General features: G+C 37.0%; 1 protein-coding gene across 8 annotated transcripts in view; it reads left to right on the top strand.

The window, feature by feature from the left end:
- Msmo1 (methylsterol monooxygenase 1) overlaps positions 1-14,433 on the top strand; it is a 14,955-nt gene extending 522 nt beyond the window's left edge. The window contains exons 2-7 of one of the 8 annotated variants that reach the window (XR_007343321.1): positions 1-43; positions 809-860; positions 3,274-3,367; positions 4,318-4,603; positions 8,574-8,722; positions 10,065-10,174. Coding sequence is in view for 6 of the 8 variants with exons in the window: in XM_015486244.2 (XP_015341730.1) it covers positions 4,349-4,603; positions 8,574-8,722; positions 10,065-10,191; positions 11,905-12,059; positions 13,403-13,595 (879 nt within the window). In the remaining 2 variants the exon portion in view is untranslated. Of the gene's footprint in view, positions 44-84; positions 217-426; positions 449-808; positions 861-3,273; positions 3,368-4,317; positions 4,604-8,573; positions 8,723-10,064; positions 10,192-11,904; positions 12,060-13,402 lie in introns of those variants that run through there. The other 7 variants (XM_048791719.1, XM_048791720.1, XM_048791721.1 and 4 more) reach the window with 7 other exon arrangements.
- The last annotated feature ends 2,538 nt before the right edge of the window (positions 14,434-16,971 follow it).

Here is a 16,971-nt window from a genome sequence, read left to right as displayed (position 1 = left end):
CGGCTCGTGCGCGAGGAACGGGGAGCGGGCCGGCTCAGACCCGGTGATCCGCGAGATGGAGAGGAGCGGGGTCAGGTTGTGGATTCGCGCGCTGGGCGGGACTGGTCACCGGTGCCCGCAGTATATGGGGTTAGGAGCAGAGTGTATGGAATCGCTGTGACGGATTCTCAGGTGCCAGGGAAAGCGGGTAGATGCCGCTTGATTGGAAAGGAACAGGTGAAAACATTCCCGAGGGCTGGAACTGGGCGGAGCATGTTTCTTGACCGGGCACATTAGAAGGTAGTTGAAGCACGGAGTTGTAAGAGTCTTGAAACTGAGAAGCACTACAGGGGAAATAGGATGTGTTGTGTCTGCCGTGCGGCTAGTGCGACTGGAAGGGCGGCTGAGAGGTTACCGACGGATGAATAGGAGTTCGTTAGGAGGACCCTACCGAATGCTGTTTCCTTGGGTATGGAAGGAAGAAGCTCAAAAACCTGTAGTGCTCAGAAGTTATATGAAGTGTAGGATCGTGAGAATGGGAGAGATGAAGAGCGGAGAGGTCTGACTGGGCCTCTTGTGCTTCTCAAAAGGCCTTAGTCTTTATCTGTGGGGAAGCTGTCCCTTGAACCTTGAGTGTTTTAACCCTAGTGTTGAATGCCAGTATCTATCTAAAGAGGCCGAGACCGAGCATCTCCAAAATATGAGGGCGTTGGTGCAACCTGGGTTTCATTAAGGTAAAGTGCCACAGGACAGACATTGGCAGACAGCTAAACTTGAAGGTTTCTCAGAGAATCAACAGTAACTAAGTCTCTTCTTCTTTTTTCCTGAGAATCTAATCAGCCTGCTCCAGAGCAGCTTTCAGTCAAGCAGGCGGCCCAAGGGTGAGAAAACAGAAAAATCATTCTTGTAAAAGCTTTTTTCCTTTCTCCTCTTTAATTCCTGTTTTTTGCCTTTGTCCAGTTGAGGGCAAAGTATCTGTTTCCCTCCCTTGTTTATGGCGGGTAAACTCCTGAAGGTTAATTGAACCAAGTGTCTCAACATTGGTGAGAGCTGGAGGACATTAGTGGGGGCAGCTCAGGTGGGAGAGATTTAGAAGCTCCTTTGAGATGATTTAGTAGGTGAAGGTGTGATTCACCCAGTTAGGCATTTAAGGAAGTAGAACATTTGGGAGGGTTGGGGAAGCAGTTGCTGAACTTTTGTATGTTGAGTGTGATAATGCCTCTGAACTGTCTTAGGTGGAGATGGCTGGTGGTCTTTTGGGTAATCAGAACCTAGAGTTTTGGGGAGAGGGTTAGAAATAGAGATGGCAGCAATCAGTGTATCTTTTTTAAACAGGAAATGGTTTGCCCATGGTAAGCTTGCATCGTTGGCATCACTTGGAAACTTTTCCAGCTTCACTTCTTCCTCAGAAGCTATGCCACACATGGGAAATTGGAAAACACTCATCTCCTGAGGGGTCTTTTGATCTGCTGTTCCTTCTACTCAAAACATCTCCTTGATTCCCCACCCCACCTTACTGTTATAATCTGGTCACTTCCTTCTCATGTTCCATGTCTCAGTTGAGATAGCACCTTTCTCTAGAAACTTACTTGCTCTTCTGTGTCTTCAGAGCACTCTGTACATTCTCTCCTGTATTATTCTTTTTTTTTTTTTTAATTTTTTATTGTTGGCTGTTAAAAACATTACATAGTTCTTGATATATCATATTTCACACTTTGATTCAAGTGGGTTATGAGCTCCCATTTCCCTGTATTATTCTTATCACTTAATGTTATCATGATGTGGTTACTTCTTTGCATTCCTGACTAGATTTTGTGTTTTGGGAAGTTGGGTGAAGGCAGCTACAGCACAGTGACTGCACTTAGTAAGCACAAACTGAATATTTATAGGGTGAATACCTGTGAATCCCAAGAACTGAGAGAAAATTAAAGAATTAATATCAAATCTTCCAGTTTGGTTAAGTACAATAAACAGCAAAGAATGCTTATTGGATAGGCAGCTAGGAGAGCCTAAAGATTTTCACTAGAATAAATTCAGTGTAGTGTTGAGTATAGAAACTACCTGGGCAAGGTGGCACACACCTGTAATCCCAGCTACTCAGGAGGCTAAGGCAAGAGGATCCCCTAGTTTGGGGCCAGACCGGGCAACTTAGTGAGACCCTGTCTCTAAATAAAATTAGAAATTTTTTAATGTAGCTTAATGGTAGGACACTTGCCTGACATGCATGAGGCCCTGGGATTGATCCCTAGTGCTGTAAAAAGGAAAAAAGAGAAAGATTGCAGTTTGGTAGGAAGTAAATGGGAAATGAGAAAATGAAGACAGCTCACGTAGAATACTTGGTTCAGGAGCCTGTAGTAAACTATAGGAAGGATGTCCATTTTATTTATTGTTATTTCTTATTTAAAATAACAGTATAGCATAATGAATCAGTCAGGGTTTCCTCCACTTAACATTTGTATAAGTTCTTAAAGATTTCTAAACCTCAGTTTTTCATTTACAAAGTGAAGATGGCAAAAGTACCTACTTCATGAAGGTGTAGTAAGGATTAAAGTTAAAATGTATAAAGCGTGTAGCACTCTTAGAACACAGATCCTGGAACATAGAAAGTGCTCATTAATTATTAGCTTCTTGTAGCTGCTATGTGCCTGGTCCTATGCAAAGTACTTTACATGTATTATTTCTTGGACTTGCTGAAAGAGCTATTATTTATTTTTGTAGATGATAAAACTTGGGCTCAAGAGAGGTTACCTAACTTGCTCAAGGTCACACTGCATTGGGGAGTTTGGCAGTGACCTCAAGAAAAATGAAGATGGGAATGATTGTCTTATTATGCAACTTCAGAGGACAGTGGAGACATTCTTGGTGTGGGAGGATTGCTGAGTGCCAGGAGTCCAGTGCCAGTGTGGGGAACAGTTCAAGCTTGAAGCCCAGCTCAAGAGGCTATGAGTCCAAAAAGAGAAATGCAGCACTGGCCTGGGAGAGGTGATAGAGGTTAAGAAAGCTTTTCTCCACAAAGGAAGACTTGAGGGAATAGGCTCAGGGAAGAGGAAGTTCAAGCGATGAGAATAGGATGGAAAGTGAATTCAGAGATCTGGAAGAAGTTAGCTATGCTTTCTCTTATCTCCCATGTGAAATGGAATGAGAGGTCAGAGTTCAAAACATTTAAAGAACTATTAAGAACTTTTCCATGGTTTTAAAATGATTATTATTATTGGACTAGAGATCAAACACAGGAGTGCTTTACCACTTAGCTACAATCCCAGCTTGTTTGTCAATTTTTTTGTTTTGAGGCAGGTTCTCACTGAGTTGCGAGAGTCTTGCTATTGCTAAGGTTGGCCTGAAACTTGGGATCCACCTGCCTCAGCCTCCTAAGTCCTTGGGATTTCAGGTGTGTGTCACTGCACTGACGAAATATTTATTTTTTTAGTGGACTGTCATAAATTAGGTACATCAGTGAACATTTTCAGAAGGTGACATTCTTAATAAGGTTTGTCATAATATGTGTGCGGTTCTGGGGATTAAACCTAGGGACCTTGGTACTGCTCCAGCCACCTCCTGGCTTTATCCTCCAGAGTAGCTGGGATTAGTTTGGGATTACAGGTGTGTGTCACCATATCTTGCTGATTCTTTTTCGTTGTTAACCTATGAAACTAATATTTGTCATATATAATACAACATGACAGTTTTAAAGATGTAAATTGTACAGAAGGTACAAAATGGAAAGTGAGATTTTCCTCTTCTCTTCCATAACACTCCACCCCCTAGAAAGAGAGACATTCTCTCTTTATATAATCTCTCTTAGTAGATTACCACTCCAAATTGTTCCCTTTGTGTCTTTGTGTACATTTTTAAAATTTGTGTGTATTTCTGTGCACAAGCATGAGAGTGCTTAGATAAAATACCCAAGTATACTTTGTAACCCTGTAGCATATATTGGAAATAGTTTTCTGAGTTTGTCATTTGATCTCTGACTTTGGTTATGAGTACCTTTATTCTCCAGTCAGAAGAATTTAATTTTTAGGTAGTTATATTTGCCAGGTGTGTGCTCATGCTAACCCCCTCCCCACATCTTATTTTGAGACAGAGTCCTGCTAAGTTGCCCATCCTGGCCTCGAACCTATGACCCTACCACCTCAGCCTCCCAAGTAGCTAGGATTACTGGCACAGGAGTGCCACCATGCACAACTCAGTTGATATTTTTTTTTTTAAATCACGTGTTTAGAACCTGAGAAATTGGTATTTGTTTAATAATTATCCTTTGTATAACTATCAGAAAGTATGTTTTGAAAACTGTTTTTTAGAATTTCATTATTCAGCTTATTTGTTCACTTGTTACAGAATTGTAAGGCTACCTGCTGAGATTTGAAAAATGGCAACAAATGAAAGTGTCGGCATCTTTAGTTCAGCATCACTGGCTGTGGAGTATGTAGATTCACTTTTACCTGAGAATCCTCTACAAGAACCATTTAAAAATGCTTGGAACTACATGTTGAATAATTATACAAAGTTCCAGATTGCAACATGGGGATCCCTTATAGTTCATGAAGCCCTTTATTTCTTGTTCTGCTTACCTGGATTTTTATTTCAATTTATACCTTACATGAGAAAGTACAAAATTCAAAAGGTAAGTATGATGGACTAAAGTATTATAATCAGTATTGGTGAATATTATTAATGTGAATATAGTTTTGTTTTGAAAAACTCTGAATCAGTACTATCCAGTAGAAATATAGTGAAGCCACATATGTAATTAGAATTTTTAATCCAATAAATCTAAATTATCATCTCACCAAGCAATCAAAATAAAAATATGCTTAACGAATATGTTGCTATTTCATGAGTTTTGAAATTCAGCATGTACTTTGCACTTATTTTAACCCATCTCAATTTAAAGTATTCAGTAGTCACATTGTTAGTTGATACTCTATATTGGCTATCACTGCCTTAGATCATTATTGATAATATTTAGGGAATTGCTTATTAAATTGGGCTTTAAGTAGATGGGATATTTGTCTAATTTGGGCTTCTAACGTTTCATGTTTAAACTGGCTGGACAGCTAGGAGTGTAGCTCAGTGGTAGAGTGTGTACTTAGTTTGTGTAAAACACACACACTAGAAAAGAAAAGATATAGGCATTTGATAGTATTACCTCACAGTTCACCCCAAACTCTGATGTCCCAACCAATCTTAAGTATATATTTATATGCAAAAACCTTGATCAGGGCTATTGGAAGTTTTGTTTCACTCCCTAAATGTTTAAATCATCTCAGGTAAGGGGGTGATCCCAGGTTATAGTGTTTGCTTCAGGGTGCTCAGTGTCTCTAGAAAGCACACTGTGTAGATGGCTAGGTGGTGAGACATACACAGTGCCTCTTTTCAATTCTAGGCAAAATGAATAGAATAAGCTGTACTAATGCATAGGCTGTAAAGAATTTGCACAAGCGTAGAGAGAGAAAGGATTTATCGGTACTTGGTAAAGCAATGATAGTTTTTTGTTGTTGTTGTTTTGTGGGGAGGTGCCAGGGATTGAACTCAGGGGCACTCAACTACTGAGCCACATCCCCAGCCCTATTTTGTATTTTATTTAGAGACAGGGTCTCACTGAGTTGCTCAGCACCTCACTTTTGCTGAGGCTGGCTTTGAACTCATCCTCCTGCCTCAGCCTCCCAAGTTGCTAGGATTCAAGGCGTATGCCACCGTGCCTGGTGCAATGATAGTTTTTGATGCCACTGTTCGTTGCCCTAAAAAGTCACATCTAACTAAAACCCGAGGGCACATAGTCTTGGTATGAAGTAGACACATGAGGGTGTTCATCCGTGGAGAGCAATTTGCATTCACTGAGTGTGTGCATTTTGTGTCATCAGTCTGTTGACTTCATCACATCTCCTATTGAGCCACTTTTTATCTCTTGGGATAATGCAGGGGAGTCAGGGAAAAGATGAAGGGAATTAAAAGGGATATGGCCCAAAGGAGAATGTTCTATCAGCCTCATTGAAGGTCACATAAGTTCCAAGGTACTTTTAATAAAGGTGCCTTCTATGAAAGGTGGAATTTACTTTATTTGTCTTAAGGTCTGATGAATCTGGGTGATTCTGGCTGCTGGCAGGTCATCCATGGATTTATTTATAGGGCTGATTCACTGTATGGCTGGCCAGGTAGAAGCATCCTATTCTTTCCTTGTTGGCCTCTGCAGTTGACTCATTGATCAGAGGAAGTAATCTTAACAGAGAAAACAAAACTTTTTCAGTCCTGGGTATGTGAATGGCATTAAAATAATATGTGGCAGAAGAAAGAGCAAGTAGTGATCCAGTTAGGTACAACTAGTTCTTTATAAACAGATTAAAAGACTGACTAGTCTGGCTACAAGCATTGCTTAGCACATCCTTCTTTTTACCTAGTACTAAAAGAGTAATGTCAAATCAGCACAAGTTTTCGTAATATAAAACCACGTGTTAGGGGTTTTATCACAGTAGAGGGTTGTTTACAACAACAAAATATATCCCCAAAAGTCAGTGTAGGTTTATACAGGCTTCTTTTTATTTATTTATTTTTTTTGGTACGGGGTATTGAACCCAGAGGTGCTGTACCGTTGAGCTACATCACTATCCCTTGTTATTTATTTTTTGAGAAAAGGTCTTACTAAATTGCTAAGGCTGACCTTAAACTTGTGATTCTCTTGCCATAGCTTCCTGAGTAGCTGGGAATCACCACACCTGGCAGATTTTGCATTTTGAAAGCAAATATTCTGATTAGCATTGAAGTTACAAGAAGATTTCTCAGTGCTGTATAAATTCTAAGATAGAATATTTTTAAATTATATTATTTAACACAGAGAAAAAGCATTTTTCTTTTTAAAATTGCCCCCCCCCCAACAGAAGCTGCTAATTGGTAATGAAGTAGTACTAAATACTTTCTGCTTTCCAAAGGAGTAGACAACTTGACAGTTAACACATGTGTTTGCTAGTTAGAAAGAAATATTATGGGAATGAAAAAGTGAAGTAGGCCTTGTAGGATCTCTTTCTTTTAGAAAATCATATATTATAATAATTCTCCAAAAATTTTTCTCAAAGATGTATGTGCTAAAAACTTCTGAAATCTGTGGTCCTAAAGAAGGTATTCCTCCTTATTAGGGTACAGTTAAGAGATATCTTCTTGACAAAAATAGAAAAAGCAATATTTTAAAGTAAAATATAGTCATCTTTGATATTGCAGTAGGCTTGAATTTTTTTATTGTTAATGATCTTTCTAATTAATATAAACTAAACAGTATAAGCATTATGGTTTTATTTACTATCATTGATTAAACTTTTTAGTTTTTATAGCTACCTGCGCATCAGCTTCTATCTAGGAAATTAGAAGCACCTTCGCCACCCCAATCCCGAATCTTCAGTTTATTTTGTCCTCAATCACAGACTGAAGTTTTAGAGCAATGGGGCCAAATAAAGCTCAGAGTAGAAATACAATTGTAAATTATTTTGTATAATCTCCACATTTATTGTTGAGGAAGTGAGCATCCCAGGTTAGTTAATTGGTTAGTGGCAATCTGGTATTAGAGCCCAGGTCTCTGGATTAAATCTTAGATAAAGATTTCTCTTTTGTTGGGAAGATAGCTTAAGAATTTCAAAAACAACTGGATCAAGAACCTAGATTTCTGTTGCTAATAACTGTGTAGTCCTGGTCAAGATGGTTGACCTCTTTTGGGACTCTGATGAGCAGTAGTACCCATATTTTGGATATTGTGAGGACATTGTGGTTAAATTTTTATTGGCAGATTTCTTAATTTTTCTTTCTTTTTTTCTTTTTTTTTTTTTGTGGTGCTGGGGATTGAACCCTTGTGATGTGAAACAAGCATTCTACTGAGCTATATCCCCAGCCCAGATTTTTTTAAGTATGAATGTTTAAAGCAATACTACTGATAACTAATATTTGTTATCACCATTTTTTATAAAACCAAAAGTACATTTTCTCAAGCAGCCCTTTAAATTAATAGATTTAGTGTTTTTGATAATGATTTGCTAAGCAAGTTGGATCCTTATGAGTTTTTCTGAACATCTCATTACATTGATCTCTCTTTTCATCTTTACTTAAAGCTGTGAACTTCATCTTCAGGGAACATCTCTGAAGTTCTTCCAACTCAAAGTTGAATATAATTCTGCCATTGTATGTGAACAAAATGTATTTATATCTTGGGATGAATACTGCCAGATGCTGGGCGCATCAGTTTGCCTGAGTAATAAAGCTTCTGATGTTGTGTGTACAGTTGCATCAGTTGGGGTCACCCAGCTGTAATCCTAGCAGAACTTATTTCTTTGAAACTTCTGGCAAGAATAACTGCATGATATCTTGGCAGCAGACTGGAGAATTAATTCATTCTGCAGTACTTCTTTGGTTTGTTTCAGATCAGTATAACTATTAGCAATTATTTTTTACCTGTTTAAAGTAGCGATAGTAATTGTCAAGAACTTAGAAGAAAGGATGTTGTCATTCCAGAGTCTTAGCTACTATAACATAAAATTCACATAGCTAAGATAGAATTAAGGTCTGTTGAAAATATTAAAGAGACTAATATTAAATATTGTGATTTTTCTCTTTAGGATAAACCAGAAACATTGGAAAACCAATGGAAATGCTTTAAAGTACTTCTTTTTAATCACTTTTGTATCCAACTGCCTTTGATTTGTGGAACCTATTATTTTACAGAATATTTCAATATTCCTTATGATTGGGAAAGAATGCCAAGATGGTATGTCCATAAAAATTTGATATTTGTACTCAATTCTGGCTTATTATCCAATTAAATTATGCTTAATATTTAATCTTTATTTGTTTGTTTCTTCTAAATATTGGAAGTAAATAAGTATTAGGAAAGTAAACGATTGAGCATCTTTTTATTGGGTTTGTGGATTAGTGGTAGAGCACTTGCCTAAGCATGTGTGAGGCACTGGGTTCAATCCTCAGCCCCACATGAAAATAAATAAATAAATAATACAGGTATTAAAAAAAAAAGAAAAATAAACTCTTGCAGAAACTTAAAGGATTCCTAGGTTTTCTGTATTTTAATGTAATATTTTATTGAAAGGTAAGTTTCAGGCATTACAAGTTTCTGTGGCAGCCTTTATATAATTGTGTACAGATACACATGCTTATCCTAAGAAATGGCACATACATGTAAGTATAAAAATCAATGGAAGATGGGAGAATATGTATTCAACAAGCTGCAGATGCAAAATATTTTTAAAAAGAAGAATATTACCTTTACTGAACACTTCTCATTCACTAAATAATACAGTATGGCAATTATTTAGATTAGGTATCATAAGTAATCTAGAGATAAATTAAATGATGGAGGATATGCATCATTTTATGTAAGCAGGTTGAGCATCTGTGGATTGTGGTATCTGTGGGGTGTACTGGACCCAGTTTTCCTGCAGATACTGAGGGATGACTATGTTTTTTCTACATTCATGGGTATTCATCATATAAAAGAAGTCCTAAGTATTGTGCATGTGTATTATAAATTATTTTTTACCATTTCATTTCAGTTATGTTCTTTGGTTGGAAAGGTGATTTTACTATTATTAATCTGAATTTAATTTTTTTTTTTTAATTTTGAAATAGGCTCTTGTTATGTTGTTCAGGCTGGCCTTGAATTCAGAATCCTCCTGCCTCACCCTCACAAATCCCACCTGTGGGATTACAAGTGCACCCCAACTAGGGATGCTTTCCTACATTTCCCACCCTTTTTAATTTCTTATTATTTCTTATTTTGAAACAGGTTCTAAATTTCATAGGGTCTTATTAAGTTGCTGTGCTGGCCTTGCACTTGGAATCCTCCTGTCTCAGCCTTGAGTAACTGGGATTATAGGCATGTGCCTCTGAGCCTGACTAGTGGTCTTGAACTTTACTTCAGGTTATATCATATAGCTGTACCTAGCAGTTTTGAGAATTTGATTAATATGTATACAATTATGTCAAACTGGTAGCTGGGTATTTGGTTTTTAATAATATCTCAAATAGTGATTCCAAGTAAAAGTCTGGGTTGAGTTGTTTCATATTCATAATATTACAATATTTTCATCCCAAAGGTGTATGCTTTTGGCAAGATGCTTTGGCTGTGCAGTCATTGAGGATACTTGGCACTATTTCCTGCATAGACTTTTACACCATAAAAGAATATATAAATATATTCATAAAATTCATCATGAGTTTCAGGTATGTTAGAATCATATTTAATGCTTTTTTCTATTAAAGACAAAATGTCTACTTTTATTGCCTGAACATTTCAAAAACTTGTTGATGTTTTAGTTCCTTTTCTTTCATCATCATTATTAAGAACATAGCACACATACACAAGCAATTTTAAAAATTTTCTTCAGTTTCTTAATTTCATGGTAAATTGAGACCTTACAGAAAAACATTATAGGAAAAAGTTCAGATTTTTATCTCATTTCCTGAATGCTATATTGACACAGATACCTAGCAATTTGATAATGGCTGTAGTAATGGTAGGGTCATTTAAATGAGACCCCCAGGTAATAAATCTTTAATGTTTAAACTTCTAAAACAATTATTGACTTAGTTTTCACATAATTTTAATCACGGAGCTGATTCTAACAGAAACAGTTAAAAAAAATCCAAACTGCTTTGCAATAACTGTACAATTGGATTATAGTGGTCTCTCCTCATCCATAGGGTGCATTCCAAGAGCCCCAGAGGATGCCATAGATGGGATACTATACTAAGTACTGAAGCAATTACTAAGTGACTAACCTTTAGGTCATGCATACATGGAAAAATGTATGGGATATATTGGACAAAGGGATAATTCAAGTCTTAGAAGGAATGAACCAACATTTATTTCATCACACTACTCAGAATGGTGCACAATTTTAAGAACTTATGAAATGGAAAATTCCAGAAATAAACAATTCATATTTTTGAAAAGTGGTTGACCTAGGATAACTGAAATCTTAAAAAATGAAACAGTGGGTGAGGAGGGTACATGGTGTGCTAAATCAGGCATCCCTTTCTTGGCAGAATAAATACAAATTCATAAATAAAAACTTAGAGTCCAGGTAGGGTGGCACATACTTGTAATCCCAGCCACTTGGAGACTGAGATAGGAGGATCATAAGTTCGAGACCAGTCTCAGCAACTCAGCAAGACCCTGTCCATGGTAGAGTGCCACAGGGTTTAATCCCTACTACAAAAAAAAAAAAAAAAAAAAGTTCAAAGTCAGTTGTTTAATGCTATTATCTTAAACCATTAAAGACAGTTTTAAAGATTTTTATATCCCTACACCTTTTGATTGGTAGGAACAAAAAGAAGCTTATTATTGAGAACTACCATTGTTTATATTTGTTGATAGATGTCATTATTATGTATAGAAACAATGTAATTTTATAAAACTATGAATAAATAGAATAAATGTGTTAGTAAGGGAGTGAAATCAATTACACATACATATGCATGCAGAAAGATTTATTTTAAGGAATTGGCTTGTGGGATTGTTGGTCCCTGGCAAGTCTGAAATCTTGGCAGGGCAAGGTTATAGGCTGGAAATTCAGGTAAGAATTGATGTTACAATTTTGGGTTCAAATTCCACAGAGCAAGAAGCTGGAAACCCAAACAGAGTTTCTGTATTACACTCCTGAGAATTCCTTCTTGCCCAGGAAGCCAACCTTAGCTCCTAAGGCTTTCAGCTGATTGGATGAAGCCTGCTTTCATTGTAGAGAGTAATATCCTTTACTCAAAGTCTGTTGATTTCAGTATTAACCACATCTAAATAATACCTTCACATAGCAAAATCATAACAGCAAAAACTAAGTGGTATTAGACCACACAATGAGCATTATAGCCTAGCCAAGTTGACACGTGAAGTTGTCCATCACAATGTATTAATGAATTTGTGCACTATTTGTTTAGGCTCCATTTGGAATGGAAGCTGAATATGCACATCCTCTGGAAACCTTAATTCTTGGAACTGGATTTTTCATTGGAATCGTGCTTTTGTGTGATCATGTGATTCTTCTTTGGGCATGGGTGACCATTCGCTTGATAGAAACCATTGATGTCCATAGGTGAGTTGTGGTTTCTTTGGGCAGAAGATGTTAAATATATTTATTTTCACAGTGATAAGATTATCTTTATTTCTAAGTAGACTAATAGAAGTTGATCTTTTAAGAACGTAATCACGAGATAAAAGTTCAAGTAATTGAGATGTTTTTATATCCTAATGTTATTGTTTTTATAGTATAGTGGTAGTGTATTATTTAGGCAAAGTAAATAAGACCATCAATTTCTATATCCTTCTATATTAAACCTAAATCTAACTCTGATTTGAATAAATATACTGAAACCTTTACCTTTCACTGAATAAAGCTGTTTCTAGCCTCTGCTCCTCAGCACTGATGAAAGCACAAGATGAGAGTCCTGCTTGTAGCATAGACATATTTGGATGCTTCCTTTCTGAGGAAGACGTGATAAATTTTTCATATTGAATGTCATTTTAAATGCTTAATATCCTAATTTTTCATTACTTTAAAATCATGCTCATTGCATTTTGACTTGGGACTTTGAACTAAAACAGGGAATGCAGAATATCAGATCCTGAGAATTGTTTTTGAATGACTCAAGTGGCAAAATTAATGCTTCCAGACCTAGGCAGAGAATATCTTCCAGTAGAAAAATGATTACCAATATCCCTGTCATTCTTTTTTTTATTCTTTTACTCCTGTCTCCTTCCTGCTCTTCAGCCTCCTAAAGGGAGGGAGAGTTTGGGATGAGTCAGACTAGTATGACTATAGATATCCCGTTTTGGATATGTGGTGTTAAATAAAGGAGGATGCTATAAGACCATCATATAAAGGGGGCTCTTTTTGAAATCATTTATGTTCATCCAATCATTTATGTTCTTTAGAACAGCACACTAGTATTTTAATTAATTGTGGCACATTTAATTTCAACTGACTCAGAAATCCAAAGAAGGTGCTTTGATACTTGATGTTAATTTCATGTAACTTTTCCTAAAAAATGCATAGTGGTATGGGCTTTATAACTCCTCTCTTTCATCCTCTGATGTATAATATAAAATTTTCATAGATTGTTGTTTTTCTTTTTTTTTTTTTTTTTTAATGGTGCTGAGGATAGACTCCAAGGACCTCATGCATGCTAGGAAGTGCTTTGCCACTGAACTATGTCCCCATCCCTTAAGCTTTTTGCTTTTTTTGTTTTTAAGTTTCTTCAAGTGGTTTCTAAAACATGCACCTTTTTCCATTCAGTCTTTGCAAACATGTCACAAATTAAATGATGTAGGCAAAGTGGAATGTTCCTTGAATTAGTTAATGAGCACATGACTTGATGAAAATGTCAGTTTTTTCGAGGTGTTTCTTTTTCCTTAACAATCTTTGTCATTTTGTTTCAGTGGTTATGATATTCCTCTGAACCCTTTAAACCTCATCCCTTTCTACGCTGGTTCTCGGCATCACGATTTCCACCACATGAACTTTGTTGGAAATTATGCTTCAACATTTACGTGGTGGGATAGGATTTTTGGAACAGATTCTCAGTTTCATGCCTATTATGAAAAGAAGAAGATGGGGAAAAAGACTGAATAAATATCTCTTGTACACATCCCTGAAGATTCACTTTTTCCTGAATTGAAACTGGTAGCTAACATTGCTTCTGGGGAGCAGAAATAAGCATGTGTCTTGGCTGCTAAATGATACAACAACATTAACAACCTTTAATTATCTTCCTAGTGGGAACTTTTTCTACTTTTACATACAAGTTCTGTATATGTAGGAATAAATAAATATATATTTGAGTATAATTTTCATGAGGAAGTTTTAAAGGCCGTGTTGTTAACCTTACAAAAAAGTTTTCAGTGATGGAAGAAATATACTCCCCTACCCCTCACCTTTCCCTGGTAATACCAGAGGCCTGAAGTTGACATTGGTCTTTGGGTCTTTAGATCTTTTAGATATTTGTCATTTTAGAAAATTTTTAATAATGGTCCTGGCCTTATATTTAACTTGAAACCTTTATTATAGATTTTTGCCTAAAATTGAAATATCATGAATTAAACCCACATCAGCTGATAACAGTGAGTGATGGATCCTGCCAAATCAGAAATGGCCAACATCAACACCTTCTACTCTCATTTGGAACTGACGAGTCTGGGGTGAATCCTTCTCTGAAGAGTCATTATTTATTGCAATGCGGCATAAGCATCTATAAATAGTATTTCTGACTTCAGATATAAGTGAAATATTTTGGTCTAAAGTTTTTTGAAAACTTGAAATTTTAAAAAAATATTAAGGAGCTTTATTTCTGTTATTTAACCTTTCATTTTTGTTTATCAAGTTTTCATTAAGGATGTATCTTTGAAATTTTGTGAACTGACTTGCTGTATTTGCACTTTGAGCTATTGAAATAAATGTGATTCTTGTCTGATTATCTGGTTTGATTATCTGGTTTCCAGTTTTGAACATTAACTGTCAACTTTTATTATAAGGAAAAGTACAGAAGTCATTAAATTATTGTTTCATAATAAAAGGACTTAGTTCTATTTTCTGAAGTGCCTCACTGTTTCCTGACAGTTTCAAAGTGTGTTTATCAGGATTATCTCTCTATTGTGGGAAATTCCATTGACCTAGTAAAGTAGCAGATAATGAAGTCCGTTATGCTTAGAAAATGCATGTTTTTCATGCAGGTGGATGAATGAAGCTAAACTTTCTAGGACTGATAAAAATCTCAAGATTCTAGATTCTCATGTATCAAATGGAGAGTTGGAAATTCTTAGTATATGGTGGTGGTTATAGTTACTGTTTTTAAACTGGTCATTTTTTAGGGCATGTTATATAATTTGTACATGCCCCTCTACCTATGTGTGAGCTCTTAATTCTCAAATATCAATTTTGGATCTGTGTTTAAATTGGTGCTGTTATAATATTTTTAAAATCTGCCTTTCACCCCCAATATAAATGCAACACATACATCTGAATTAGCAATAAACGGTGATTCCCTTTCAGCGTTTGGGGAGAGAGTGACCTCTACTGCTAGAAATGGTGCTTAACACTCTTTAACAAATTGGTTCTTTCCAGTTCACCTTTTTGTTATTGCTGGGGATTGAAAGAAAGCCTTGTGCAGGCCAAGCATGCACACGACCACTGAGCTACACCCCCAGCCCATTCTTCATACTAATTAGAGCTTCTCAAGCCTTTTTGTATACCCTGAACTGTTGTATGGGCTTCTAATTCATGTTCTCATTTAATCACTTAGGTGCCATTTTCTCTAAAAGGTAAGAGAATTGGCTGAGAGGGCAAGGTCATAGGTCGTCTTTTCTGACTTTAGAAGCTGCATTTGTGGCTATGGTCACTCCAGAGATGGGTAAAAATATCAGGATACTTTTTAAGGAGAGTGGTATTCAAAAAAGGAAGACAGTTCCTTGCAGTAGCCAGCCAGGAAGCACCAAGACTCAGATCCAAGCATGTTACTGCAAAATAGACTTCAAGTAACAGTTTGAAATTTTACAGTTAACATAATTAAAAACAAGTAGTAGGCTATGTTTATATATATGTAGAAGACTAAAATACTAGCTAATTATTTAGACCTTTGGACAAGATGAGGCCTGTGATATTTAATAATAGGCTGTTAGCTCAACTCCCAAATGACTGGGAGCTGGCCTGGAACTTGGGATCCTCCTCCCTCATTGGGATATGGGCTAACAATCTCTTATTCATATCACAGACCCGAGAAACCTAGGGCACTTAAATTCCATATTCACATTCTCTCTCTCCACAGCTGGGTAAGATAGTACCTATGTTCTTCACAAAGAGTGAACCCCTCATCTCTGAAGATTTAGTTTCTAATACGTTCTTCCAAAAGAGAATTTTCAGCTAATATTCAGAAGAAGGATGTGCCCTTGGTCTAATGAATGCTCTCTGGCAGGTGACTGACAAAGGCTGTCTTTCTTAGGTAGAATCCCCAGGAGGCCTTCCTGTGTCTTTAAGGTATACACTTAGAGCACTGCTGAGTTCTGAAAAGAGTGAGAGGCTGCAAACTGATACAGGAAATTGTGCCTTCTAACTTAAGAAGATAAGCAATTTGTCTCATGGGCCACATGTGGGTTCACTGCATTCACAGAGGAAAGGGACCACAATAGAATAAGAGCATATGATAACCATGCCAGTGCTTGCAGCAGACTCATACCTACACGTAGGGATAATGTCAGGGGACAAAGCTGCATATGCTGACAGCAGGCCTCACTCCTCTGCTGCTGGTAATAGGTCCACTTCTCAAAACCTTTCCCCTCTAGCCCCAACCTGTTTCCTCATCTATGGAATGAGAATAACACTTCCTAGGGAGTTTGGGGAATAAGAAGGACCCTTCCTGTGAGTGTGGGATGTAATAAATGATAGCTGTTACTTTAAATTCACTTTAAGGAAGGACAACAGGCTCACTCCACCACTGCTGCCTTTTTATTTATTTTTTACTTTTCTAACAAAGGTCTTATTTTTACTTCAGATGACTGAAATTCCACTCCCTCACTCAGAGTTCAGTGACACCTTTATTGCTCCTGGGCATGCACCACCTTGTGTTGTTATCTTTAGCCAAAGCCTTCTCTTGCACACTTTGTACTTTCACCCTTCTGTACCTTTGCTCAGGCTTATCCCTCAGCCACTGAGGGTTATTAACATGGTCAAAAGTAGCGAGTGGCAAAGCTGGGATTTCTCACTCCGTGTTCTCTCCCTTCTGTCCTCTGCACATCTGGCGTAGTGCCTTGTGCATGCACGGTAGACGTTCAATAATGTCTGTGATTAAAACTAAGAGAACATAATAGCCAACTTAATGTCATGGTGGCAGTTAAGCTGCCAGCTTAATAACCAATTCAGAAAGTTTTAAGTAATAACAGAATATAGTAGAGGGAAGAAAGGGCACGGAGAGAAAAGCCTGCTTTCCTTCCTTCCTTCCTTCCTTCCTTCCTTCCTT

This window comes from Marmota marmota, unplaced genomic scaffold (genome assembly GCF_001458135.2).
Source record: "Marmota marmota marmota unplaced genomic scaffold, marMar, whole genome shotgun sequence".
In the NCBI taxonomy this organism is placed as follows: domain Eukaryota; kingdom Metazoa; phylum Chordata; class Mammalia; order Rodentia; family Sciuridae; genus Marmota; species Marmota marmota.
This window is presented reverse-complemented; position numbering and strand designations above follow the sequence as displayed.